At 46.7% G+C, this 26,716-nt stretch overlaps 1 protein-coding gene and 6 non-coding genes across 7 annotated transcripts in view; all 7 read right to left on the bottom strand.

The window, feature by feature from the left end:
• Positions 1 to 2,655: 2,655 nt before the first annotated feature.
• Positions 2,656 to 26,716, bottom strand: part of LOC135819130 (cilia- and flagella-associated protein 65-like) — a gene marked incomplete at its 5' end in the record, with an annotated part of 74,759 nt that continues 50,698 nt past the window's right edge. Inside the window, 20 exon segments of the mRNA XM_065332282.1 lie at positions 2,656 to 3,677; positions 5,290 to 5,524; positions 6,155 to 6,555; positions 7,850 to 7,963; positions 8,513 to 8,628; positions 9,100 to 9,160; positions 9,697 to 9,764; positions 12,051 to 12,305; positions 13,375 to 13,428; positions 13,767 to 13,823; positions 14,850 to 14,993; positions 15,656 to 15,859; positions 16,456 to 16,569; positions 17,290 to 17,367; positions 17,998 to 18,108; positions 18,547 to 18,619; positions 22,155 to 22,322; positions 22,676 to 22,804; positions 23,592 to 23,660; positions 24,302 to 24,452. Of these exon segments, the coding sequence (XP_065188354.1) occupies positions 3,566 to 3,677; positions 5,290 to 5,524; positions 6,155 to 6,555; positions 7,850 to 7,963; positions 8,513 to 8,628; positions 9,100 to 9,160; positions 9,697 to 9,764; positions 12,051 to 12,305; positions 13,375 to 13,428; positions 13,767 to 13,823; positions 14,850 to 14,993; positions 15,656 to 15,859; positions 16,456 to 16,569; positions 17,290 to 17,367; positions 17,998 to 18,108; positions 18,547 to 18,619; positions 22,155 to 22,322; positions 22,676 to 22,804; positions 23,592 to 23,660; positions 24,302 to 24,452 (2,714 nt within the window).
• Trnah-gug (transfer RNA histidin (anticodon GUG)) lies at positions 16,821 to 16,892 on the bottom strand. The gene has a single exon. It is a non-coding gene; the product is annotated as a tRNA-His (tRNA).
• Positions 19,322 to 19,393, bottom strand: Trnah-gug (transfer RNA histidin (anticodon GUG)). Its single transcript has one exon. It is a non-coding gene; the product is annotated as a tRNA-His (tRNA).
• Positions 20,666 to 20,737, bottom strand: Trnah-gug (transfer RNA histidin (anticodon GUG)). The gene has a single exon. It is a non-coding gene; the product is annotated as a tRNA-His (tRNA).
• Trnah-gug (transfer RNA histidin (anticodon GUG)) lies at positions 21,965 to 22,036 on the bottom strand. The gene has a single exon. It is a non-coding gene; the product is annotated as a tRNA-His (tRNA).
• Trnai-aau (transfer RNA isoleucine (anticodon AAU)) lies at positions 25,569 to 25,642 on the bottom strand. The gene has a single exon. It is a non-coding gene; the product is annotated as a tRNA-Ile (tRNA).
• Trnai-aau (transfer RNA isoleucine (anticodon AAU)) lies at positions 26,541 to 26,614 on the bottom strand. The gene has a single exon. It is a non-coding gene; the product is annotated as a tRNA-Ile (tRNA).

The raw sequence follows: 26,716 nt of genomic DNA, 5'->3' as shown, positions 1-26,716 counted from the left end.
CTTGCACGGTACGATCAAGCGGTAGCTGTATCTAGGCAGTTTGCACTGTTTAGGCCAGTTTGTTCATACATAACGTAAACCTCGGCATAACGCACCCTACGGCGCGGTCCCCGACGGGTGCACTCTCGATACAACGTAGATTCACGTGCGTGGTACAATCAAGCTGTAGCCGTAGCTACAAAATGTAGCTAGCTAGCCAGTTTAGTCCTATTGTGCATAATTATATTCTGCGGCATTGATGATATCTGATGTCAATGATGGTACAGTGTGTATGTTTGCACGGTTGAACCCGCCTTGTAATACTAATACCCTTCATTTTGAGGTACATCTTGTATTTTACACACGGTTTTCTACATAACATAACTCTCGATATAACATATTTTTCCGTGGTCCCAGAGATTACGTTATATGGAGAGTAGACCTGGTAGCAGGATACTGTAAGTTGGCAAATTTTCTGCCCGTTCAAATTTCGGCCTTCCAGGGCTAAATACATTTCGACGGCAACAACTTTTCGGCGTCTGCTGCCTGTGTACACTGTCACACTGAACCTTGCAAAACAAAATTTTCAGCTGCAACACATTTTCGGCCAAATATGACCTGGCCGAAAATAGATATGCGCCGGATACTGTCATGTTGACTTACAGTAGGGATTTTCAGCGTATCTTGAACATTACTGCTCTTCGGTGGACATTCTTCTCCTTAATCTCAAGCAACATGTACATTGCCTGCACAACTCTATGAACACAGTCCTCGGTGTTTTATTTTGTGCTCCTTGCTCAGAACGTCACAACACTGAACAGCGGCACATGCAGCCATGCAACTCTGCTTCTCTGTAGTGAACTGAATAACCCGCTGAAGTTGAAGGTATCTGCTGGTGAACGTCGAGCCATGGCTCGGAATGGTGGCGGCTACGGCAGTGGTGACGATGCCCTTGCTTCCACCATTGTCCTGTGCATCAGCGGATGTACTGGTGTCCCCCTCGCTGGTTGGAACCGTGAAAACGGTGCTGTCCTGTTGTATACGCTGCTTACTCCTAAACGTCGGCAGGGTTCGGAAGACTGGTGTAGCAGCGGTATAGAGCTGCTGCAACTTATGTCATGGTGGTGAACTAGTGGATACGCTAATGGTCGCTTGGTCTACAGTCTGAGTCAGCAGATTCGCTTATGAGAGCCAAGTATACAGTGTGAGTGGGCAGTTTAGCTTGAGCAAGTGCATCGATCGCTGTGCTGCAACTTTGCCAAGCCGCTCTTAACGGAGGCTGTAACTGCATAGCCTGTAAAGTTGTGAATAGCTGGTCACCTCCATAGCAACCGTTGATTTTTAATCTTGGTGGGCAAGAGAGCAGGGAGTCCTGCTTGAGAACTGCAATAATATTATTATACACAAAGGCACACAATGAAAACCTTGGCAAATTAATTCCGTTGTGACTCAGAGTTTCAGTCATGTAGATGCAGGTTGTTGCTGCTGCTGCTGCTGCCGCTACTGCTGTTGTAGTCCTGTTGTCGTCGTTGTTCTTGCACTTCTTCTTGTTATGCCAGTGATTTCTAATCTTTTTCAAATCATGATACGTGTGTTTTCCATCAATGCATGAGAGCAAATCCGCCATGTTGATGGCATGCCGCATGCTTCTGCTCCTTGTGCTGTTGTCAATGGTTACTCGAGAGGTTGCAGCAAAAGGTCTGGGTTCAAGGCCTTGTGTGTCGGCGCATCGAGCAGAGGGAAAGGGCTGCCATGGTTACAGTGTTTTGTGACTGTGTCCACTGCACCTGCCGAGTGTATAAGTCAAACAGAGCAAAGGGAGGGTGGTGGGGGAATCGGCGTAGGGAAAACCAGCCACGTGATGGAATTCTGGGTCTAGAAACAAACTATACTACTCTGATGTAAGAAAACGAAAGAAAAAATGAACTGGAACCCCATGACCAACATGCATATCATATGCACACACACAAAGGCATACACAAATGCATACACAAAGGCACATACAAAGGCATACATAGTCATACTATGTACAACAAGCCTACCTGTCCCAATATGCACACAACAGACAACACACTGACAGACAGAGCAAAATAGGAACAATGAACCAAGTAAGAATGCAGTTCAACGGGACAATAATGATTCTTTTCTTTGCTTCTTTCCACCAAACCTAGATTTGAACACAGAGACCGTACACAGAGAGAAACATGACAGTCTTACCAAGTACTTACCAACCATGCCAAGTGTTCACCTGTTGATGGGCACTGTGTAAAATTCATACAAGTAGCCTAAGAAAGATACTACACCCAGGTCATATACTCAGGTCATACCGTAGAGCCACGGATGATTGACAAGCTACCGTATGCACACTATCTTAGCTGCGAGCTAAAACACCAACTAACTCCTACTAGAGACAATACGGTTTACCCAGTTAGAGCAGCAAGAAGTTCCCCAAGCCAGAGAGCAGTCAAATACCTATTGTGATCAACACTCCCCCGCTCAGGACTGCACATGTGTGTGCGCACGCACGCACGCACACACACACACACACACACACACACACACACACACACACACACACACACACACACACACACGCACACATACACTGCAGATGCGCATTGCTAGCACGGTACACGCGACATAGTTTCCGCTTTGCAGAACCAAAGCTGATGACTGCACACTCTGAACTGAAGTCATCATTTGGCCCAAACATAACACCAGCCGAGACACTAGTATACATGTCAACTACTTAACTAGCAGTGGAGCTATCAGTCTGCTCTAACACTTAGCTATCAGTGGAGCTATCAGTCTGCTCTAACAAGGGTTGCTAGTAGTTACTAGAACAAGTCAATTACCTATCACTTTTTCTACGCAGCATAATGGCATCCAGGGATTCTGCATAGAATATGTGCAAGCATTTCCTAGACAAACTAATGATAAAACTAATGATGACGAATACCAACAGCAAGGAGAGGGCACAGGAATGGAACCATGCTATCATTCTGTGCTATGAAAGAGAAATCCAGCAACCAAAACATCTGCCTTGGTTTCTACCTTGCAGAATTACACGATGCGTTGGCATAGTACATGGAATAGGAAACGAAGAGTGCGAACAATTCATGGAGAGATGAGCCAAGTGCCTAGAGCTACATGTACGTGGAGAGGGCCCAAGTCAAGTCATAGGAGAAATGAAGTAGAAGTCCTGGATCATGACATTGTGTAGACTGGTCCTGGTTCTACGAGCCCTCGCAGGCTACTATATATGTAAATGGATATGATAAAATACATAAAACTCTCCTCCACCATGCGCCCTAAAGTCGACCGAGGGTTATGATATGTTGTGTTATTGCTTACACCGGGTGATGCTGGCCAATGCAAGCATGTCTCCACCATGATGGCTACCTCAACGTAGTTATTGGTGATGTTAGCCACTGAAGCCACGTCTCCACCATAACGGATATCTTGACGCAGTTACATTGATGATTCTTAGACACCGTAGTCATCGCCTCAGCAAAGGAATACAAACGAGTGCACACGCCGATCTTTGAAGCGGTGAAAGCACCACGGGAAAGTGCATTCGGGCAAGCTATGATTGTGGACGCAAGCCCTCCTCAGCAAGGTCCTTCAAGCAGGTGTTCGTGATGCTGACTGTCACCTCGTCCACAATGTCCGCCACAACTGCCGACAGCTGCTTCCAACTGTGGGGAAGGAAAACAAGGTAGCAGTGGTGAAGAAGAAGAACATCCATTCAGCTCAGTGTCGCAGCATACAATTCCCATGGGGTTATGTGACAAAGAAATTTACAAGCAGCGCAGCATGCAGTGCAGCATGCAGCGTAGCATGCAGTGCAGCATGCAGCGCAGCATGCAGTGCAGCATGCAGCGTAGCATGCAGCACAGCATGCAGCGCAGCATGCAGTGCAGCATGGACTGCAGCATGTAGTGCAGCATGCAGTGCAGCATAGCATGCAGTGCAGCATAGCATGCAGTGCAGCATAGCATGCAGTGGAACTCACATAGTAAGTACTGTACAGTCGGTCCTCTTTTATCCGGATCCCTCGCCATCCGTAAGAAATAGCTGGTTACAGATATACAGCATGCGGCATGCATCCAGCATAATCAGTGTTCGACTATCCGGTTCCCTCGTCTATCTGGATATTTTTTGTGGAAAACGGATGTGTGCGGTTAAGCGAGGTCTGACTGTACCCTGATAAGACCTACAATCTTGCACATTACCCACGTTTGCCGGACCATGGGTCTAGTGATATCTACTGAAGTACAGCACTACACTATTCTATCTCCCCTGCTTGCCTTCATTTAACTGCGCTTTTTCTTCTTCTAATCTCCTTGTGTTGTCTGATGATTGGTTTTTGCCATGAAACTCTGAGCAACAACGAAACAGCCCTATTTCGCTTCCTTTTGTGTTCCTCTTGAAGTACAGCACTACTCAATGAAGTCCAGTGGAGTTTCTCAAGCACGCGCCACCGGGCATTGCGAAGCCCTAGACCTGCGAACACTGGGCTGCGAAAAGGTGCGCGGGGCCAACTTGACTCTCGCGACGGGATATCATTGAGCATTACTGTGGTTTGGGATTAGAAGCACCGCGGATACCAGGAAGGGATAAACTTTGCGGCACGCAGATTTAGCGTTTTCATGAATTTGACTGGTTCATGATGAGGAACGTTTGCGATTTTATCTCTTCAGTTGCATCTTGTGCTGTCTACTATCAATGTAAAGAGCAGCTTGCAGCGATTTATATTCGCCAATGTGTGGTGGGCGCGAAAAAAATAGCGAAATAAAACCTCTAGCGAAAGTTTCTCACTTTACAGCACACTTTCCTGCTGTCTATGGGGAACGTCTTGGAGTTCTACTGTGTATTAAAATACCAAGTAGACAAGTGTTCATCTCCGCATCTCCGCATGCATTGACACAAGCTCACACAACCAGCCAAGAAGACCCAATATACTGGTATTGACCGTTTGTTCCCAGTTCTCTTGAAAAGACTGCATTGAATTGGCGACTAATCTCAGGGTGTAATGGAAGTCCGTGTGAATCACAAGTGTCCAGTCCCAACACGTTATCCATAAGGATCTGATCTGTAATGCTAATGTCATACACTAGTGGCAGCTGAAATCCAACACCTGATTTTCGTGCTCGAGTCCAGCACCGATTCTAGCGGTCTCTATTTGATTCTAGCGGTCTCTATTTGCTAGTGTACATCTACATGCACAAGCGTGTGCTGGGTTTTTGCAATAATGTGAACGCACCGAGCAGGGGTCGGATTTCAGTTGCCACCATTGACCGTACTTACAGCTCATGGTCATCGGCTTGACCAACACGACCACCAACACCACCGCCCACTTGCCGCAGCTTGCGCATTACTGCACTCTGGCTGGGCTCCTCTGTGCACTCGCTCTGCGGTGATGACGGCTCAGACACCGCCGCCGTCTCTCTGTACGGCGTCATGCTCGAATACGTGTTCGGTTCGGAGTCGAAGAAGAAGCTCGAATCCATCGAGTCCAATTCATCCTCGTCATACAACTCGCCTGCGTCAACATCAATACAAACAGTAAAGGAAAGTACCGGGTGAACAACTTAAAACGTTTCTTGTCGGCAGTAAACTCCAACGATACAAGAGTCTTTGCTGTGCACTCTAGACTCGCTACTTGAATACTCACTTTTGCAGAGGGTAGCCATAGTGAATATTGGTGTGCTCACAAGAAGGAGCTGATTTGTACCAGCAAATATTGCAAGGAAAGTCAACGGTGTGTGTGCGTGTGTGTGTGTGTTTGTGTGTGTGTGCGCGCGCGTGCGCGTGCCCATGTTTGTGTGCATGTATGTGTGTGGTGGTGGTGGTGTTGGGGGGGGGGGGGGGGTATTCTATAGGACAAACACCCCAGCACATGTATACCGCACTAGAACCCCGCCAGTAGGGTATACACTATTGACACATGTACCATCGCACTGTTTTGTGATTCACTGGGAGACCAGAAACATTCTCGTACCACTAGCACCAGCAGCACTTCTATCTCAGCCACTACAGCCACCATCACAGCCACCATCACCACCAGCACCACCACCACCACGAACACCAGCACCAGCACCAGCACCACCAGCACCGCCAGCACCACCAGCATCATCATTAGAAGAATTACAACATTCTCAACACTACTTACGGTTTTTTAGTTTGGATTTCAGCACATTTCGGTATTTCTGATAATACTCCATGCTCGACCACCCCCAGCGACGCATATGCTTTCGAATCTTCTGTTCGTATTCACTCTCCAAGCTGCTCTCGGTCTCCGTAGTCGTAGACGACTTTCCAGTTGGTAATGGCACGCGTGCTTGCTGGCGAGCGGAGGGTTTGAGCGACTTGCGTCTGTCAGCTGAAGCACCAGCATCAGCAGCAGCATCAGTTGCAGCATCAGCAGCAGCAGCAGCAGCAGCATCAGCAGCAGCATCAGCATCAGCAGCAGCAACAGCCAGCGCTCCACTCAAAACGTTGTCAATGTCGCACACGGGGGCATCTGCCACCTCCGCCAGGCTGCTCTGGAAATCCTGGCTCTCCAGCAGGTCCCTGAGCACGTCAACACAGTGCACAATTTAGCACAATTATCACAAGGTGATAGGAGTATGGAAGTTTGTAAAGAGAAAAAACCAAAAAACAATCGACGGGTTCGCGTACCGGGCAGGTCAAGAACAAGGAGTCGTTCAACTCCCTGGTCAAGAACCACCTTTCCGCTTCGTAAAAACCAAAAACCAAACATCAATCATCAAAGATAAGGAACACACGCACATGCCGGGAATGGTGATCGGGAAAATTCGCTAACGATATGCGACACCGTCAGTCTCCACGCTCATCATACTGGTTGTGCGTGCTTCCCCTAACTGCATTTCCTGTTTGGTATTTAGGTGGCCTTCGTGAAAAAGAATACCAAAAAAGATACTGAGTAATGTAAGAGGGGTAGCGACAGTGCTATTCCATTCCTTACTCCAGTCTAACTACACACACCCCCACCGCCACCCCTCCATACGGAAATGACATGCCGTACGGATGAAATGGCAGGTCACAGGCTACGCCTTCAAATATTATGAGCATTACAAAAAAATTCATAGTAAAGAAAAGGACCAAGAAACTACAAGTTACGCTATACTGTCCACTAACACCACCAGTTACTAAACAATCAGCTCATGCGATAACATTGTACGACACTGACCGACGGTACTGACGTTCTACAACTAACAGCTCTAGCCCGTCTCGGATGCTGATTGTTTAGTAACTGGTGGTGTTAGTGGACATTATAGCGTAGCTTGCAGTTCCTTGGTTCTTTTCTTTACTACTGTTAGGTACCTCCTCCCGTACCTTTTCTAGCTGGCCTGCATGCACTTGCGTACTCACCTTTTGTCTCCTTTTGTTCCGTTGGCCTGGGTAGCTACTTGCGCGCCCATATTTGCCATAGCTACCCAGGCCCTTTATCTTGCCGTTCAGACTTGATCTCTTCCTCTCTTTTCTCACTCTTCAATGTAGTCGTTTCGTTCGTCTTGGTCTCTTGTCTCGTCGTCTATAATAAATGTCGTTCCCCCCACCTACCTGTTCCCGTTGAAATGTCTGGATAATGTGTCGTCAGTCGTCCTGTTTCGAATTCAACACTACAATACTACATTAAATTATTCCTTGGCTCTCCATCCGGGTCTATCCTTGCGCAACAAATTTCACTTTCCAATGTCATGCGTAGGATTGCACATCTCACAAACTGCTAAACAGAGTAAAAGTCACGGTCAACATGACATCACACGTTGAATACAACACACCCATTTTAGCAAGTTGGGCTCAGACCCGTTCTTCTTTCTCATTACGTAATACTACTTACTGGAGAAGTTTGTTGGCAATGTGCTGCGAGAATTTGGCCACTACGATGTCATTCCGCTTGTCGGTAACGATCGTCTCATCGGCAATGTCACTGACCTGAGGCACGTCGTCAGCTCTGTAGCAACAAAGGCATGGCAATAAAGAACATACAGATATACAGACAGACGGACGGATGGAGAGACAGACGGATGGACAGATGGACTGGTAGACAGACAAACACAGACAGACACAAACACATCACCGATGTTACAACTCGCCGGTTCACCTCCATTTTCCAAACAGGTAAGTACCACAGCAGAGAAAGCTACAGTGTTCCCGAGCAGATAGCAAACACACGGAGGGTGAATGAATGAGAATTTGTGTGCACACACCCACGTGTGTGTTTGTCTACGTGTGGAGAGAGAGAGAGAGAGAGAGTGTGTGTGTGTGTGTGTGTGTGCGTGTGTGTGTGTGTGTATGTGTGTGTGGGGGGGGGGGAGGTGCGTGATTGCGTGCGTGCGTGCGTGTGTTTGTGTGTGTGTGTGTGTGAGAGAGAGAGAGAAAGAGAGAGAGAGAGAGAGAGAGAGAGAGAGAGAGAGAGAGAGAGAGAAAAGAGAAGGGGAGAGGGAGAAACAAGTGGAGAAGAAAGGAAAGAAGCAGAAATACGCAATGCTACGCAACAAACCTTGCTGATGGATAAGATGACGCAAGACTTGGGAACAAGCTGCTGAAATCATCTTGTAAGTATGACCGTCCCGTCACAAACAAATGCAGCACTGTGGATCTCGGTGGTGTTGGCCTCTGCACACATGAAACCAGGAAAGCAACCCAGCAGTTAAGCATATCAAACTGTTTTTTCACGTGTTCTAAAAATAGGAGAATGCTACATGGCATCATGACCCAATCAAATCTTCAGCAAGTTTTGAAGGACAGTTTTTTCAGGATGTCTTGCCTCACCAACCACTACGTCATTACGTGAGGAGGCTATTCAAACTGCTGCCGAAAGATCAATGTTGCAATTCACCGAAACGTTCCTGCTCAGCAGAAGATGCCGGATTTAGGCTAGACATCTACTAACATGTGAATGGCGGTGGATAGCTCATACGGTGCAGGACCAGAGAACTCTGAGTTTCACGCACAAGGCAATCATAAGATAACAGCTGCTGTCGATGATCATCGCCTTGTGTGTGAAACTCAAGAGTTCCAACTCAATCCTCATCCTCTTCTTACTGCCACCATGAACTGGATGTTGCTCGTCATGGCCATACTCACCAGAGCTTTGCCGGCCACTTGCTGTTTCCTCGGTCGGGACGTGGACCTTGTCGACATGTCACTGCACAGATACGCCAACAATACCACAACCAGTATGCCAACAACGACAACAGAGCCAGTTTTATGAACAACAACGATACAACAAAATTGCCAGCAACAACAACAGAGCCAGTATTGTCAACAACAACGACAGAACCAGCATTGTTCACAACAACACCACTAGAAATCGCTTCTCTGGCCACCTGCCATCTCCATGACGCTCTTACTGGAGCAGCAGAGGAGTGATATACGTCATGTAGGGGCAGCAATGGCAGCAATGACAGTACATGTAAGCGCAGCACCAATACAACATATCAGAGATCAAAAGCACACTCCACATACATGTGTAGGCACATTAGGCATTGGAAACACCCAAACCACATGCACACCAACATACACCCCCCCCCCCCCCCACACACACACATGGACACCAACATACCCCCCCCCCCCCACACACACACACATGGACACCAACATACACCCCCCCCCCCCCCATACACACACACACACAATGACAGTAAAATACTAACATTGCTATTCAATATAAACTGTACGTACCTCTTCTTCCATGATTCGTATTGATCAGGTACCTTCTGACCATAGACAGGAATAGCTGGTGGCAAGGACTATGATACAGTGAGAACAACAACACACACACACACACGCACGCACGCACGCACGCACGCACGCACACACACACACATACACGCACGCACACACAATGTGCAGGCAGACATGGGACTGTAGTGAAGATTTCCACAACACCAAAGAGTTGACGATGCAGTGAACCTCAACCGACATCTTTCTAACTCACTGTCTCATCTTACCTTTCATTAGCTTTACGAGAAATATGTATGAGCATGTGTTCTCTTGCAGTAAATTAAAAGTACTTTTTCAAGTGTTTTAGTGGCTTTGTTGTTGTTTGTTGTTTTTGTACTGTATTTTGTTATTTTACTTGGGCATTCCCAACAGACCCTAAGGTCTTCTTACAGGGCACCCAGGATGAATGAATTTGTTAAGTTCCTGGTGAAATGAATTGGGGATATGATTAGTTGTTTGTGTTACGCAGAGCTCACCGCTTGTCAGTTTGACCACTCTGGCAAAGTAGGTTTGGGCCTGGTTTCAATTTGGCCTTGAAACGTGTTTTTTCATTGCTTTAGGGTTCGGTCTCATTTTCTCTGTGCCGCGTTAACAAGTGCACAAAAGACAAAACAGTCCCATCTGCAGATCGAGTTTGAGTATGTGCAAACATACACAGGAGACGAGAGGCTGGCTCCACTCTTATACTTCAATTTTCTTTCACTAAGAAAGTTTCCGACAGAACTAGCCCCTGTGTATCTACATTGGTGTGCACTCCGGTCACTGTGGAGTACTTTAGTCAAGCCGACCTATGTGCGTGTGCACTCCCGGACTCCGGTCACTGTGGAGTACTTTAGTCAAGCCGACCTATGTGCGTGTGCACTCCCGGACTCCGGTCACTGTGGAGTACTTTAGTCAAGCCGACCTATGTGCCTATGTGCGTGTATACTGACTGACCTATGTGTGTGTATACTGACTGACCTATGTGCGTGTAGACTGACTGACCTATGTGCGTGTATACTGACTGACCTATGTGCGTGTATACTGACTGACCTATGTGTGTGTATACTGACTGACCTATGTGCGTGTGGACTGACTGACCTATGTGCGTGTGGACTGACTGACCTATGTGCGTGTGGACTGACTGACCTATGTGCGTGTATACTGACTGACCTATGTGCGTGTATACTGACTGACCTATGTGCGTGTATACTGACTGACCTATGTGCGTGTATACTGACTGACCTATGTGCGTGTGCACTGACTGACCTATGTGCGTGTGCACTGACTGACCTATGTGCGTGTATACTGACTGACCTATGTGCGTGTATACTGACTGACCTATGTGCGTGTATACTGACTGACCTATGTGCGTGTGGACTGACTGACCTATGTGCGTGTGGACTGACTGACCTATGTGTGTGTATACTGACTGACCTATGTGCGTGTATACTGACTGACCTATGTGCGTGTGGACTGACTGTCACTCAATGAATGGTTTGAACTACTGTATGGCAGGAAAATTTCGGACGGGATTTATTTCCGTACAATTTCGTACATGGCCTCTTTTGTACTAAAATACATTCCGTACTAAAATGTGTTCATGTGAAATTATGCACACTATACAATAGTATACATGCGTACGGCTTGCGAACACGTGCATTTTGCATGCAGCACTGTACGAAAATAAAATCCGTACGAAAGGTCGAAATTCGGCTTTGTCCGAAAATAGTTCCGTCCGGAAAAATCCTTCTATACAGTAATCTTTTCAGGCAATTTTTCTTTACAGTACAACCGTCACTGCTCACTCTTTTATAAAACATTTTTTTTGTTGACATCCATGTGTACATGTGCAACAATGTTTTTTGAGTTTTGCTCTTACAAGAGGCTTTTCTCTAAAAGAATATACATGTGTATGAGTGTGTGTTGCTACAACTAGTATTGTGTTTCCAATGCCCTATCCAAACTTGGGTGTTTCTAACACTCTCCTCCACTACCGTACCTCTGAACAGTCAGTTTGTCATGCTGGAGAAGACATCGTGTTTAAATACCATAGTTACATGTCACCATGGCGATGTGCTGTGTTTCAGGACACCACTGACTGAAGGACTGTTTTCGGAGTCCAAAAGATCTGACTGAAGTTGTTCTGTGGTGGAATTTAACCACTCCGCACACACACACACACACACACACACACACACACACACACACACACACACACACACACACACACACACACACACACACACACACACACACACACACACATACACACACACACACACACACACACACACACACACACACACACACACACACACACACACACATACCTTATAAGTATACTGTTTGCTAGCTCTGTGTATGGTTGTTCTGCCTGTGGGCCATCGTGTTGTGCCGTCCAGCTTCACTGCCATATCACCATGGTGACCAAGTGTAGTCAGAGTAGTGCTGGCCGCATTGCGCCGTGCATCCTCAGCCATCATGTCCTTCTCTGTGATTGTGAAATGGACGGTGTCTTCGAGGCGCGATAGCTTCCATTCAGATAAGTCCTTCTCGTACTGTGCATCTGCTTGCACGTCAACCAGCTAAAGTATAATAACAACAACAAAAGGTGGAGGTAGAGGACGAGTGCGTGAGTTGGTGAGGGAGAGGTTTGGAGGTTTGCGTTGAGTAAGGGGCCATCCGTAAATATCGATAGTTTTTTCAATCCGTGAATTTTACAAAGTAACCAGGACCCACCACCCACCCCCCTACTTTTTACGGAATAAAATATTGATGACACATGTACTGTACCTACATAAATGTAGGTGGAGTCCATGGAGTCCATACACACGCAGGCATGCGCTCACCGTGTCATTCATAACTAGAGTACAGCAATGTAAAGTAGTCTGCCGTGCCATTTTCGTTAGGCAGCTGTACCAAACAAAGTAGTCTGCCGTGCCATTCTCGTTAGGCCACGCTCCACATGGGAACTGTTCCAACCATTGGCGATGTAGCAATTCTTTGATGTGGAGTTCAAATAAGAGCTGGACTTGACCCGGATTAATCAGGTATTGTGATACTTCGAATAATTGTGCAATAATTATACTTGTGAATAATATCTGACAAACTTCCCTCTTTCTTTTGCTTCAAGAGTTTCGATCTCCACTACATTTTTTGGAGACAACAATCTACGTGTACGTGTGGTTCGACGCACGCAGACCCACGCACACGCAGTACTGGGTGCCAGGTCCGCGTGTCATCGATATTTTATTTACTTTGAATTTCGGCTGCACCCACCACCCAGGTACGAAAATTTCACGGATTGTAAAAACTATCGACATTTACGGACGGCCCCTAAGAAAGTAAAGGGGAGAATAGAAGCCGAACCATGCACACAACATGTAACAGGTGTGTGTGTGTGTGTGTGTGTGTGTGTGTGTGTGTGTGTGTGCATGTGTGTGTGTGTGTGTGTGTGTGTGTGTGTGTGTGTGTGTGTGTGTGTGTGCGCGCGCGTGTGTGTGTGTGTGTGTGTGTGTGTATGTGTGTGTGTGTGTGTGTGTGTGTGTGGGCGTGGGTGCACGTGCGCGCGTGCGTGTGTGTACACAAACATGTATACAATGCCATATCGTGTAAACATGCCTTCATGGATGCATTCAGAGAGACGGCACTCACCTCGCAAGTTACATCCGTTTCGATGACCTTCACATCCTGACAGATCACCTCAAACTACAACATGACAAACAGCGAGGAACACAATGACATTTAGCTGCATATCTTTGACACCTTACTTCTGGGCCTGAATCAGGTAGTGAATGTATAATTGTATATGCAACCTTCCTAGAAATTCAGTCGGCTTTAGCCTGGAGCCTTTCTGCACACATTCGTTTTCCACATAATTATCCGGATAGGCGAGGGAACCGGATAATCAAATACACATACTGTATGTATGCATGGCATATGCTGTAAATCGGTCACCAGCGATTTTCTTCCGGATGGCAAGGGGTCCGGATTACAGAGGACCGGGTAAGCGACGTCTGACTGCATTGCTGTTTCCACTACCGTACCTGACACATGACCGATTGTTCGGCTCCTACCACACCCGTCGCTGGAATTATTGTAACCTGCAGCAAACAATTACACACAGACACATAGAAGTTACACACAGTCACATTGAAGTTACACACAGTCACATTGAAGTTACACACAGTCACATTGAAGTTACACACAGTCACATTGAAGTTACACACAGTCACATTGAAGTTACACACAGTCACATAACACACAGACACATTGAAGGAAAAAGAAGAGTTGCCATTAGAGAGGTTAAGATGCACGCTATTTCCGACGTGACACGCAATTTCACGTCAAATTTGGCGTAAAACTCCGCGAGCTGCAGATCCCTTGCGTTGTTTTTCGACGTGTGGGCCAAATAACGCGAGCTGAACTTTCGCGTCACGTCACAGATAACGTGCATCTTAACCTCTATTGTCTGTGAAACTCGGAGTAACAACAGAAGTTTTTCTGATGATCACTTAGTGCGTGAAACTGGGCAACTCGGCGTAAAAATACTTTTTTCATCCTCCTATTCTTGTAGGGACAAAGATACCCACCACTGCTATTCACAAGAAATGGTAGGTCGGTCAAAGTCACAAAGTTTTTTGTTTTGTTTCTGGAGGAAGTAGAAAAGTAGTCACATAAAATGATAGATCACTGTAGTACTATGCTGAAGATAGGGGAAAGAAAATGTTAGATAGATGAAAGTATATGTTTTCTTGATTGTGTGGACCTGCGTCATTGCATGCGAAGTTAAAGATTGCAAAATAAAAGATAGTGTGGGTGAAGCACCTCCTAGATGAACGTACACAGGGCAAACTACTGGTATTGGACAGACAGAAATACACAGCATGCATTTGGAATTAACACTAATATCCATGAACCTTCCAAGTGGGAAGGCCGTTGGTTAGCGCTATCGAGCACTGCTCAAGCTCACTTCCTTGTTGTGAAATGTCTCAGTACTCCTTGTCAGTCTGGTGCTACCTTGTGCACGTTTGACTGTTCAAAACCTGGTTTAGTTGGCGGACTCTAACGCATAACTTGTGCCCCATAGCATTTAACGTTACAGGCAATATTGCTGACACACCGCTAACCTGGTCTTTGAGAGTGTCTGGGACGTGCCACGTGAATCTCTGGTCATGTGACAGTTGTGCACTGTTGATCCACACTGGCTGTGTTGCCTTGGCGACGATGGGGAAAGCACCCAGCACCATTACGTCATTGCTGAGTGACGCAACCTATTAGCCATGTGGGCAGTAAGAGCAAGAGCAGCAAAGACAACAAGAGTGATGAAAGTCAGGACAAAATCAAACCAAGGCAAGTGCATTTAAAGTGAGATGATGCAAAAGATGTGTCTTTACTGCTGGTCAGCAGGTTGTACGTGACTGCAATGGTAGTTACTATCACTCATAGTTTGTGCGTACAAGAGGATTTATCACTCACAGCACTATGGCAGTGCTGGATTTCAGCATTGCATTGGACAAAGAGAACTGGACATGTCTGCATAGTGATCCTCCATGCTCCAGTAGTCTTGTCTTGTTTAGCGGTCACGGACAACCTGTCTACTTCAAATTCTGTCCTCCACTGTCTAACCGCAATGTGTCTTAGTACTGCACAATATACTATTTTCTGTGCAGCACACGTGAAAAGGCTGCTTAGCTGCATTTGACTGAAACTGAGAAAAAATGCATTGGAAGTTTGAATGTGCATACATCTGTGGCTAAGGACCGCGCCCAAAAGCCACCGCCACAGAATCATTTTGTTGATGGATTTCAATCTGGTTAAAAACAAAAAATAACTGGAGGGACTAGCCACCACAAGGGCATGATAACTCAAAACCTCAAATTCTAACCCTAAACCCCCGTGTACGTGCTCTACACCATAAGTTCATCATGGTTACCTTGGAGATGCTGCTCAGAGGACGAGATTGCACTTTGAACAAGTCCTTGCCGATAGCCGCAGCCAGCTCCACGCGCTCTTTCTCGTTCCTGACGGGATAGTCGAAACTGGAACCATACAGCGTGATGTGCTGAGTGGATGTGCTGTCGTCATCGTCGTCATGGATACGGCCGCTGCTATTGTGCGTGGATATGCCGATCTCAAACTGAAATAGAAAAAAACACGGCAAAGGGGTTTCCCAGGAATTAGGGAAACGCACGCGGTGTGTGTGTGTGTGTGTGTGTGTGTGTGTGTGCTTGCATGCATGCATGCGTGTGTGCGTGCGTGTGTGCATCGACACACATAAAATTCATGCTAGGAAAAAACGCATCTACATGTAAGCTCTGCCCTAAAGGAGAAATACATTGCATAACATGCACAACATGCACTCTTATTGGCGCGAGTCGCCATGGTGAGAAGAAAGAATAGAGAATAATAACAAGAGTAAATAACCTCCCAGAGTGTGCAACGCCTGATCCAGCTCTGCATAGGGTCTTGGTCGAGCGTAATCAGATCTTCTGAAGTCATGCGACACTCCACACCAGTGCAAGGCCGGTCTCGAGGCAGGGCACCGTTGTTTTTCATCCGGGAGTCCCCGCGACTCCCCGGGTTCCCCTCAGATGTGTACGGTATTATGACGCAAAGATCCAATTACGCTCGACGAAGACCCTATGCAGAGCTGGATCAGGCGTTGCACACTCTGGGGGGTTATGTACTCTTGATAATAATAATAACAATGCACACACGCCGCCAAACACACACCTTATAGCTGTTGACCGACCGTGGGCTGAACACAAACTGGACATCGACACAGCCCATAGCGGGGATGACTCCGCAAGGGTTACGACACGTGAGTGGGGAATGACCCGCACACACCTGGAACAAAAAACAACGACACAACAAGCACATCCAACTACATGTTAGCAAACGTTCAGACATGCTCAACAGTTGGATTGATTCACTCATGCCAACGTGATGACCATACAAACGAACACTGGATGACAAGAATTAAAAAATGTAGTACAGAGCGTCTGCTAGACGTGAAACGTAGAATCGTCTACGGCTTCGCGTGTTTCATGTCCACGAAGAGCAGAAAGAAAATCATTAAAAAAAGTTTTAAAAAAGTGTGCTGTGACCAGGATTCGAACCTGGGTTACTACGGCCACAACGTAGGGTCCTAACCACTAGACGATCACAGCTTGCCATCGGGGAGCACACATTCACCATGGTCCAATGACTAAACTTTGACTGAACCTGGATGACAACCAGTCTTGGATTGGGGGTTGGGGCAAAGGTAAAGGTACAACCCAAGTCAATTCAGACCATAGGGGCAAGAGGTGATAGAGACAGCTTGTTTTATGATCTCAACATTGTGAGAGCGGTGCATATCTGGACGCCCTTATCATCTTCACAAAACTCCCCATGTATACTCCCATGTATATATTCTAAAAGAATATCGGTAAAAAAAAACACACGCACACACACACGCATACACACACACACGCACAGAAAAACGCTGCCCTGGACTTTGCAAACAGTGAAAGTGCGGTGAGCATTGGCTCTGGAGGTACCCGTACAGGAGAATAATCATTGTACCTGATTGAGACGAGTTATGAGTGTCTCATCCACAGTGTAGCGGATGTCGCTAGTTCCATCATTGTACAGAGTGAACGGCTGGAGAGCAACAGGGGAGAAATAGGCCACAAATATTCTGTTGAGTAGATCATGCATGATATAAACCAGCACCAGCATCACCACTAGTACCATCACGAGCCGCAGGACAAGTAGCAATAGCTGCTGCAGCAGCACAATCACCACCACCAGTAGCACCGTCACCAGCAAGAGATTCAACTGCAGCAGTACCAGTAGCAGCATCAACTGCTGCAGCAGCACCAGTAGCAGCATCAACTGCTGCCTGCTGCAGCAGCACCAGTAGCAGCATTAACTGCTGCAGCAGCAGCAGTAGCAGTATCAACTGCTGCAGCAGCACCAGTAGCAGCATCAACTGCTGCAGCAGCACCAGTAGCAGCATCAACTGCTGCAGCATCAACTGCTGCAGCAGCAGCAGTAGCAGCATCAACTGCTGCAGCAGCAGCAGTAGCAGTATCAACTGCTGCAGCAGCAGCAGTAGCAGCATCAACTGCTGCAGCAGCAGCAGTAGCAGCATCAACTGCTGCAGCAGCAGCAGTAGCAGCATCAACTGCTGCAGCAGCACCAGTAGCAGCATCAACTGCTGCAGCAGCAGCAGCAAAAGTAGAAACAGACACAGCAGCAACTGCCGCAGCACTATCAGTAGCATGGTACCTGTATCGGTGGCGACTTGCATCGCACTGCTACCGGCTGGAAGGTGTGTGATCGAGATGGCCACATCGGATAGGGTGTTCCTTCCGGTACAGTGACACCACGTAATTCAAGCTGTGCGGTACACACACACACACACACACACACACACGTACACACACGTACACGCGCGCGCGCGCGCGCACACACACACACACACACACACACACACACACACATATGAGCACACACATAGTACATACTACAAACCATACATGCACCCATGTACATGTACATGTCTGTACACACACACATGCTCACATGAAGGCTGACAGTGGATATATTGGTGACAAAAGATGAACAAAGCAGACAGAAGGCACAGCTAAGCTATTGACATCACGCTAACGCTAACAACAAATTACACCACGAAGAAGCAAAACAGAAGAGATTGGTGAACTAGTGCAAAACCACTGTTGCCGTGAAATGTAATTCTCCCATGAAAAGAGCCACTGCTGTAGGAGTTGCATTTTAGCTTTGATGTCATGCCAACGGCTATGGTGTCTATCTACTCACCTTGACCTCACGACCCTCTCTGATCTTCAGCACAACATCCATCATATTTTCGCCAACAATATGATGCTCATATCTGTGGGAAAAAACGTCAGAATACAAGAACGTCAGTACTGTCGGTCAGTGTCGTGCAATGTTATCGCATGAGCTGATTGTTTAGTAATTGGTGGTGTTAGTGGACATTATAGCGTAAATTGTAGTTCCTTGGTCCTTTCTCTTTTCCATAAATTTATCCTTGGCTCTCCAACCGAGTCCAACACAAGATACACAAACATATCTGGGAGAATTAGTTATGCATCATGGTTAGATGGATGTGGGTAATGCGTGCGGAGTTCCTGAAATGGACTCACCTCCACGGCATAGCATTGGGCTACACAGTTCAACCAAGAGTACATAACCCCCCAGAATGTGCAACGCCTGATCCAGCTCTGCATAGGGTCTTGGTCGAGCGTAATCGGATCTTCTGATGTCATGCGTAAACTCCACACCAGCGCAAGGCTGGTCTCAAGGCAGGGCACCGTTGTTTTTGGTCCGAGAGTACCCGTGATTCCCCGGGTTCCCCTCAGATGTGTACGGTATTATGACGCAAAGATCCAATTACGCTCGACCAAGACCCTATGCAGAGCTGGATCAGGCGTTGCACACTCTGGGGGTTATGTACTCTTGGTTGAACTAAACAGACATGTTATTCAGGTTGTTAGATCTCACGAGAAGACTCCAACGGTGGGCCATTCGCAGAAAACAACGAAAACAGGACAAAAGAAAAGAAAAAAAAGTGTGCTGTGACCAGGATTCGAACCTGGGTTACTACGGCCACAACGTAGGGTCCTAACCACTAGACGATCACAGCTTGCTATCGGAGAGCACACAAACTTTGGACGTCCGTGGGCTTCTCTGGACATGCGATGGCTGAATACTCCGAGACATTCGCTTGTAGCTGTGATCGTGTACAATTTGCAGTGGTACTGAGGAGTCTAAGGAACTTAAGTTGTGGCCGTAGCAACCCCATTGCAAATCCTGGTCACAGCACACTTCTTCTTTTCTTTTTCTCCTGTTGCAAATCATGTCTGCGTGCTGCGAGGTTGCAAGCAAAGTAACTATTGTGGTTGTCAACATGTCACCTCCAAACTAAGAAACAATTGATAACGTATTGTGGATCCGCATACAGGGCGGTTCAAGAGCCACCTTTCCGCTCCCATGGGACGCCTTTTCCCCATGATCAGGGCGTCAGACGCAGCTAAACGGCTCTCTAAACTAGATCTAAGGGGTATTTCAACATCAAGGACACATTGCAGTCTACAATTTTCAGCAAGGTCTAAGATGTCTGCGGAAACTCTCGGCACTAAGCTACAGCCCGTATTTCATTGGTTACAAGTCAGCCTTTCGTACAGAAAAAGCACTAATAACGAGATCAACTTACATCTGAAATTTCGCATGAAAAAGAAACATTCAGTGTCACTGCACGGCAGCAGCCCCGAGTATGCATGGCCAGTTCCTACCAGGGAGTCGTAAAATACCGGTATTTTACGACTCCCTGGTTCCTACTACACCACTAGAGACGGTGTACTTGTACATGTGCACGTCTGGCCTCATTCCTACCACTTCCAGGGTGTCAAGGGCCGTGCAAGTTGAGTGCGCCAGATATGCACTTTGAGTAGGATTTCACTGAGCGCTATGGTGTATAGCTCAAGAAATTGCTGAATTCTTTGTTTTCGTGTTGGAGACCGGACCAGCGAGTTTGCGGCGGGCTGACAACAATGACAAGATCAGGGGCAAGCACAGAAACCAAGAGAGGAGGGGCGTACTGAGGACACACGTGAAATGGCGGTGTCAGGTAGTCGGTAGTCGCCCCGCGCCTATTCAAGTCAGTGCAAGCCTTTTACGAGTTGCATGCTGTACATCTCCAAAAATTCAACGTTCATACATATTTTGCCTCAAGGTGTGAGGGTATGGCACGTGCCCCTCACGCCCCCATCTAAACATGCCCCTGAAGATATCTGCTAGTTATTAAAATGTAACGTCATCACACCGTGAAATATAACAAAAGAACATGAAGTGGCTCTACATGTCAAAGAACACAAACAGTTCAAACTACAAAAAGAAAAAAAGAATGAAAAAAGTGTGCTGTGACCAGGATTCGAACCTGGGTTACTACGGCCACAACGTAGGGTCCTAACCACTAGACGATCACAGCTTGCTATCGGGGAGCACACAATCTTTGGATGTTTTGTGGGGATCTCTGGACATGGGATGGCTGAATACTGCGAGACATTCACTCCCTGAGGCCTCGTACTAGCTTTATAAAATACAAAATATTTTGAAAGTTGCTTGGACTGAATTTCACTTGTTTTACTAGTGTATTATAGTTACTTCACAGTACTGTGCATAATCATAATACTGTAAATATACAAAATTTCGGCGCTGCAAAATTTCGGCACTTCACGGTTTTTGACATTTCGGCGGCGATTTATTTTCGGCATGGGGTAGAGGGCATGGTATAGTGCGACAGATGCTGTGAAAAATTTCATCGGCGTTTTAATTTAGGCGTTTTGGGTCGGTGCCGAATATAGCCGAAATTAAGTAGCTGCCGAAAATTTGTATATTTACAGTAACTATTTTTTGGTTTTGCCCGTGCAAGAGGCTGATTTATGAGGGGGGGGGGGGGGGAGGAGATTAAAGACATTCGCAATCGCACATGTAGGGTGTATGGTTCAGGAGATTGCCGACTTGTTTTGTTTTCGTGATGGAGACGGCCAGCAAGTTTCCCAGCCTGACAACAATGACAAGATACTGTAAACTCGGAATCGTTATGGCCCGTTTTTACTTCACGAGTTGCGATGAAAGACCATTTTGCGCCTGCGAACGTTTGCGATTGGAGTCAATGTTGATGATTGCCTCAAGTCTACAGTTTCGCGTTTCGCGCCACTTACTTTCGCCACTTCGCACCAAGAGTACATAACCCCCCAGAGTGTGCAACTCCCACATACCCTGCTGTCCCGACAGAATTTCAAGTTGACGTCATTATTTATGACGCAATGCTCCTTGCACCAGTGATTTACAACATGTGTACGGGTGTCAACGCATCACACGTTTTTCTTTCCAATAATTTGTACAGGATCGATCGGCTTCGGTCAACCACAGGTTCCGGATTCGTCTGACAATCCGTGTACAGTGCGCATTGCATCATCAAAATGACGTCAACTTGAAATTCTGTCGGGACAGCACCCATAGTGGAGTTGCACACTCTGGGGGGTTATGTACTCTTGTTCGCACTCATCGCGAAAATAGCAAACGTTTCAGGATTGCAAAGGTTCCTGGGTTTACAGTGATAAAAGAACATGAAGTCGTTCTACCGTTCGTCCGAGAACACAGACATATCAAACTACATTTAATATACAAAAGAAAAAAAAGAAAAAAAGTGTGCTGTGACCAGGATTCGAACCTGGGTTACTACGGCCACAACGTAGGGTCCTAACCACTAGACGATCACAGCTTGCTATCGGGGAGCACACGTCTCCAGATTGTACTTTTGTTCAATGTACATTTGCAGAAGGAAAGCCACTGAGCAAATATGACGCTCACAACACAGAACAACAACATGACGGCCTTACTTGAATTTGATGATGGAGCTTTGGCCGGGCAGGAGACAACCACTTTTCGGCGAGACTGCAAACGTTCCGCTCTTTAGGTAATGAAAGGTCTGCGCTTCGGACGACGAGAGAAGCTCCTCTGCCCAGCTGTCCACCTCCAACTGCATGTCTGTAGGGTATGCAATTTGCCTAGAGATTCGGGGGTAAATAACACACGTGCACACACACAGTCACGCACACACGAGCACGCACGAGGGCCCACACACACGCAAGCACACATACACATAATGTCCATGCACACACAAGCACACACGAGGGCACATACACAAACGCACAGATACATGTGAGGCTGGCGGAAATATGAATTCGACTTGTAAACTCACTTTCTCTGTGTGTGTGTGTGATATGGTTTCCTGTCACCCTGATGCTGGGAACACACGCACGCACCCCCCCCCCCCTCGTACACACACACATGCACGTACACACACACACACGTACACACGTACACACACACACATGTACACACACACACACACACTTACCAGTAACACTCGACGAGAGTAGTGTTCTCCACTTGCCAATACACAGTACTGGGTTGTGATGCATACAGTGCAGTGCCTAGGTTGAGTACAACATTGGCTGGGGTACTGAACGCTCTGCTGATACGAGTGCTGAACGGGATGCAAACAAACAGAGGCGACCACGCACGAACACAAGCATGCGTGCATACACAAACGCATGCACGGACGAATGCACAAACGCCCAAAACACCACCACAACCACCAATAACAACAAACACATAAAAATAAAAAATAAACACATACACACACGCACGCACAAACACACATAAACACACAAATAAAGCTAGGAGACACCAGTATCTACAAGTAGAATGGGTTTACAGTTCTGTGTTGGTCTGGTGTCTCAGTATTCAAGGTCAGTTCCCCTGTCACTCTCACTGTATTATCGAATGTCAGAAATTGGAGGTATACGCGCCATTCAGGTTTTCTTTTTCCATTTTACTAAAAACGTTACTCAAGTAGACCGGGATGCCAGCAAGAGCTTTGTAAGTTTGTATAATTATAATAGAAGGAAGTGACCTGGTCTTCTTAACTCTCTTCCAGTCAGGTCCAGTCAGGTTGACCCGTTGCGATGTACAGTCGACTCCTGATATATCGAACACAATTGTGCTGGAGAATTAGCTTTTTTTCATAGCCAGAGTTCGCTATAACAGAATTACACTTACATTTCGGTTTCAAACAGCAACACATACAGTGGTTCACTAAATCACGAAATTTGCTATAAGCGAGTTCGGTATTTGTATTTCGTATTTTTGTACTTATGGATTCTCCACAGCCCTTAGCCTAAATCGAGGGAGTCTCCGGTATAAGTGGAGTAGACTGTCCGCTGCTTTTTCCTCAGTCTTGCCTCTCACAACCCAGTACACACTGCACTTACCTGGTACGCGTGACAGTGTCGTGAGCACGCTCTCCGGCCGTCGGTTTCTTCTTCACTAACTTGTTCAACCTGCAATGCGAAAAAAAACAAGAAAAGCAAGGGGAAATAACTTGTCTCTTTCAGTGATATGTATGGTGAGAATGTTTGACAAGCCGTCACATATGGATAATATGGTTGCACTCATCTCCATTTGACAGCTCAGATATACGCTCAACCCTTCATTTGGTAGCACGTCGGTTTACTCAATTTATCCATTCCATCCGTCCATTCACTTGTTTGCTAACTCTGCGGTCAATCATAATTATGGTTGTAGGAGTGGACTAGGCAGTCGTTGGCTTGGACACTCAGGACCGGGGAGAAATGGATGCAGCGAATGGGATTTTTGATTTTGGACAACTTTGGTGGTGAGTCTGATCTACCCATCTCCCACCCACTGGCCCGGGCCACGATTCTGACCCACCCCAACCCCCACCCCCATCCATTCTTCGGAAATCCAATCCCAAACCAAAGCAAACCGGTGGAAACAATGGGAAATCATCAAATTGACAAGCAATTTGCACTTTAACCAAGTGTAAACTAGAGAAAATCACGAAGGGGGGGGGGGGGGGAGTTTATTTTTTAATTTTTTTACTAAGGCCACAGCTTCCAATCATGACATGCAAAGCAGCGGTTGGGGAAGACAGTGAAACTTTCAGTGGCTCAGAGCTTACTCTTCGACGCCTGTCATTTGCCAGAGCCTCCGTTTCTCCACTCGCTCCGCACTGCCGGTTCCAGCGACGTTAGTGACTTGCAGGTGTGGATACACCGCCTTTGTCTTCATACTGCATAACATCTGTGGAGCAACGCTATCCAGTGGCTCTCCTGTACACAAACACAGGTACACACACACACATACACATGTACACACATACATACACACACGTGCACACACACACACACGCACACACACACACACACACACGCGCGCGCGCGAGCGCGCGCACACACACACACACAAACACACACACAAACACACACACACACAGATCGCTGCGGTCAGTTTACCATTACTTACAGCCCCGAGTTTTAACCAGCACTGGCCCACCAGTCAGTAGCGTGGGTTGAGATGTGGTCATTTGCTCCGGAATAAACATTCTAACAGGAAAAAGCTGTACAAAGTGTTCAAGCATGTATCAGATTCACTTGAAAGTTTGAAACAGCAGCAGCCACACCATCCCCTCGATATGCTACCTGCCTCTGGGTCATCCCTCAAATAAAGATACGGTAATAATAATAATAATAATAATCTTTGTAATAAAGGTTTGCTCCCCACACCGGAGCTCGCGCTATTCCGCCGACTTTACTTGACACTTGACTGACTCACGACTGCCATCCAGAGCACACGAGACGTCCATTGAACCTTCGACTCGGCAAACCTGCAAGAAAGCACCACTCCCTGCTCCCTGCGAGCTCCGGTGTGGGGAGCAAACCTTTCTTACAAATCATCGCCGAAGTCGCAACCACTACTTCAATAATAATCTTCACTAGTTTAATAATTTTTTAAGCACTCGCAGACTCCATTGCAGCCATTCACACATTATAGGGTACCTCACTTCAAACTCTCCAACTACGGTCTCTTCGCTGCATATGTTCACTTCAAGCGAAGAGACCGTAGTTGGAGAGTTTGAAGTGAGGTACCCTATAGTTTAATAATAATAATAATAATAATAATCATCATCACATCATGTGTGGCTCTGACTGATTATAACGAGACCATTGGCCAGACTAGCATAAATGCCTCACTGGAACAAACTCCCTCTGTCTGAGTCTAGTAAAGCGAAAAAACAAACACTGCATCACGGATAACTCATAAATTGAACGAAAAGCTTCGCCGATATGTCGTTTTCTTGGAGTTTCATTTCACACTCTGGGTTATGTATGTACTCTTGCTACTCAGCTAGCTGGGAATGCCAAAATATTGTAGACAAAAAAAGAGCGTGCTCCCAGCAGGGCTCGAACCTGCGACATTCGCGTTATTAGCACGACGCTCTAACCGACTGAGCTATGGGAGCTCATGGAGAAAACAACCCGGAATACAAGTAACGTGAACTCAACTCCCACGGTATTTCAAGTTTGAGCAGAGGGGCATGCAGGCAGTGGTACTTGACATAATCTGCCTGACTCATTTGATTTTATTCATTCCTTCAGATTACATTTGAAGGATTTTTCGAAAGTAAATGCAGTCAGACCTCGCTTAACCGCACACATCCGTTTCCACAAAAAATATCCTGATAGGCGAGGGAACCGGATAATCGAACACACATACTGTATGTATGCATGGCATACTGCAAAGCGATAAACGTTCGAGGCGTGCAAATTTTGCGTTTTCATGAATTGGGCTGTTTCACGATGAGAAACGTTTACGATTGTGTCTCTTCAGTTAGACCTTATACTGTCTACAATCAATTTACAGAGCAGTTTGCGGCAATTTATATTCGCGAATATGGGATAGTCGCGAAAATAGCGAAATTTATATATAAAAGAGGACCAGACTGTAGACCGGACCGGACTGTAGATACGTATCAGGGTGAAAAGGAAGTGAAAAGGGGTCAAGAACCACACACGTAGCAGAAACGCTAGGATTCGTGCTGCAAGTCCTACGAAGCCTAGCCCGGTTGTGTCCTCATATTCTTTGATCAGTTTCCGCGGGAGAGGGGGGGACTGATGGTCGAGGGTGGTCGACGGGGAAGTTGAACTTTCCAAGTGTTATTGGAAAAGTCTTGAAATTTTACACTTTGAGAGAAAAGTTCACACTGTTAAAAATGTTTTACACACGTTCGTGTTTCCATGTGATTATGGAAACAAAAATTATCCACCACGGGAAGCAGTGGTGTGGCTGTCCTCTTCCGAGTTTCTGTCTGCATGCGCCTTCATCATGTGCAAAAGTGTGCCTTGACAAAAAAAAGAGCGTGCTCCCAGCAGGGCTCGAACCTGCGACATTCGCGTTATTAGCACGACGCTCTAACCGACTGAGCTATGGGAGCTCACATAATGCATAGTGCAGATCTCTCCATTGGGTATCTTTGGAAGCACTGGTGCTCTCCAAGTATGTACTGGTCAGGAGGAAGGTGCAGGAGCAGCAAGAG

Source organism: Sycon ciliatum, chromosome 6 (assembly GCF_964019385.1).
Source record: "Sycon ciliatum chromosome 6, ocSycCili1.1, whole genome shotgun sequence".
Taxonomy (NCBI): domain Eukaryota; kingdom Metazoa; phylum Porifera; class Calcarea; order Leucosolenida; family Sycettidae; genus Sycon; species Sycon ciliatum.
Note: the sequence above shows the minus strand (reverse complement) of the source record. Positions and strands in the feature narration are given on the sequence as shown.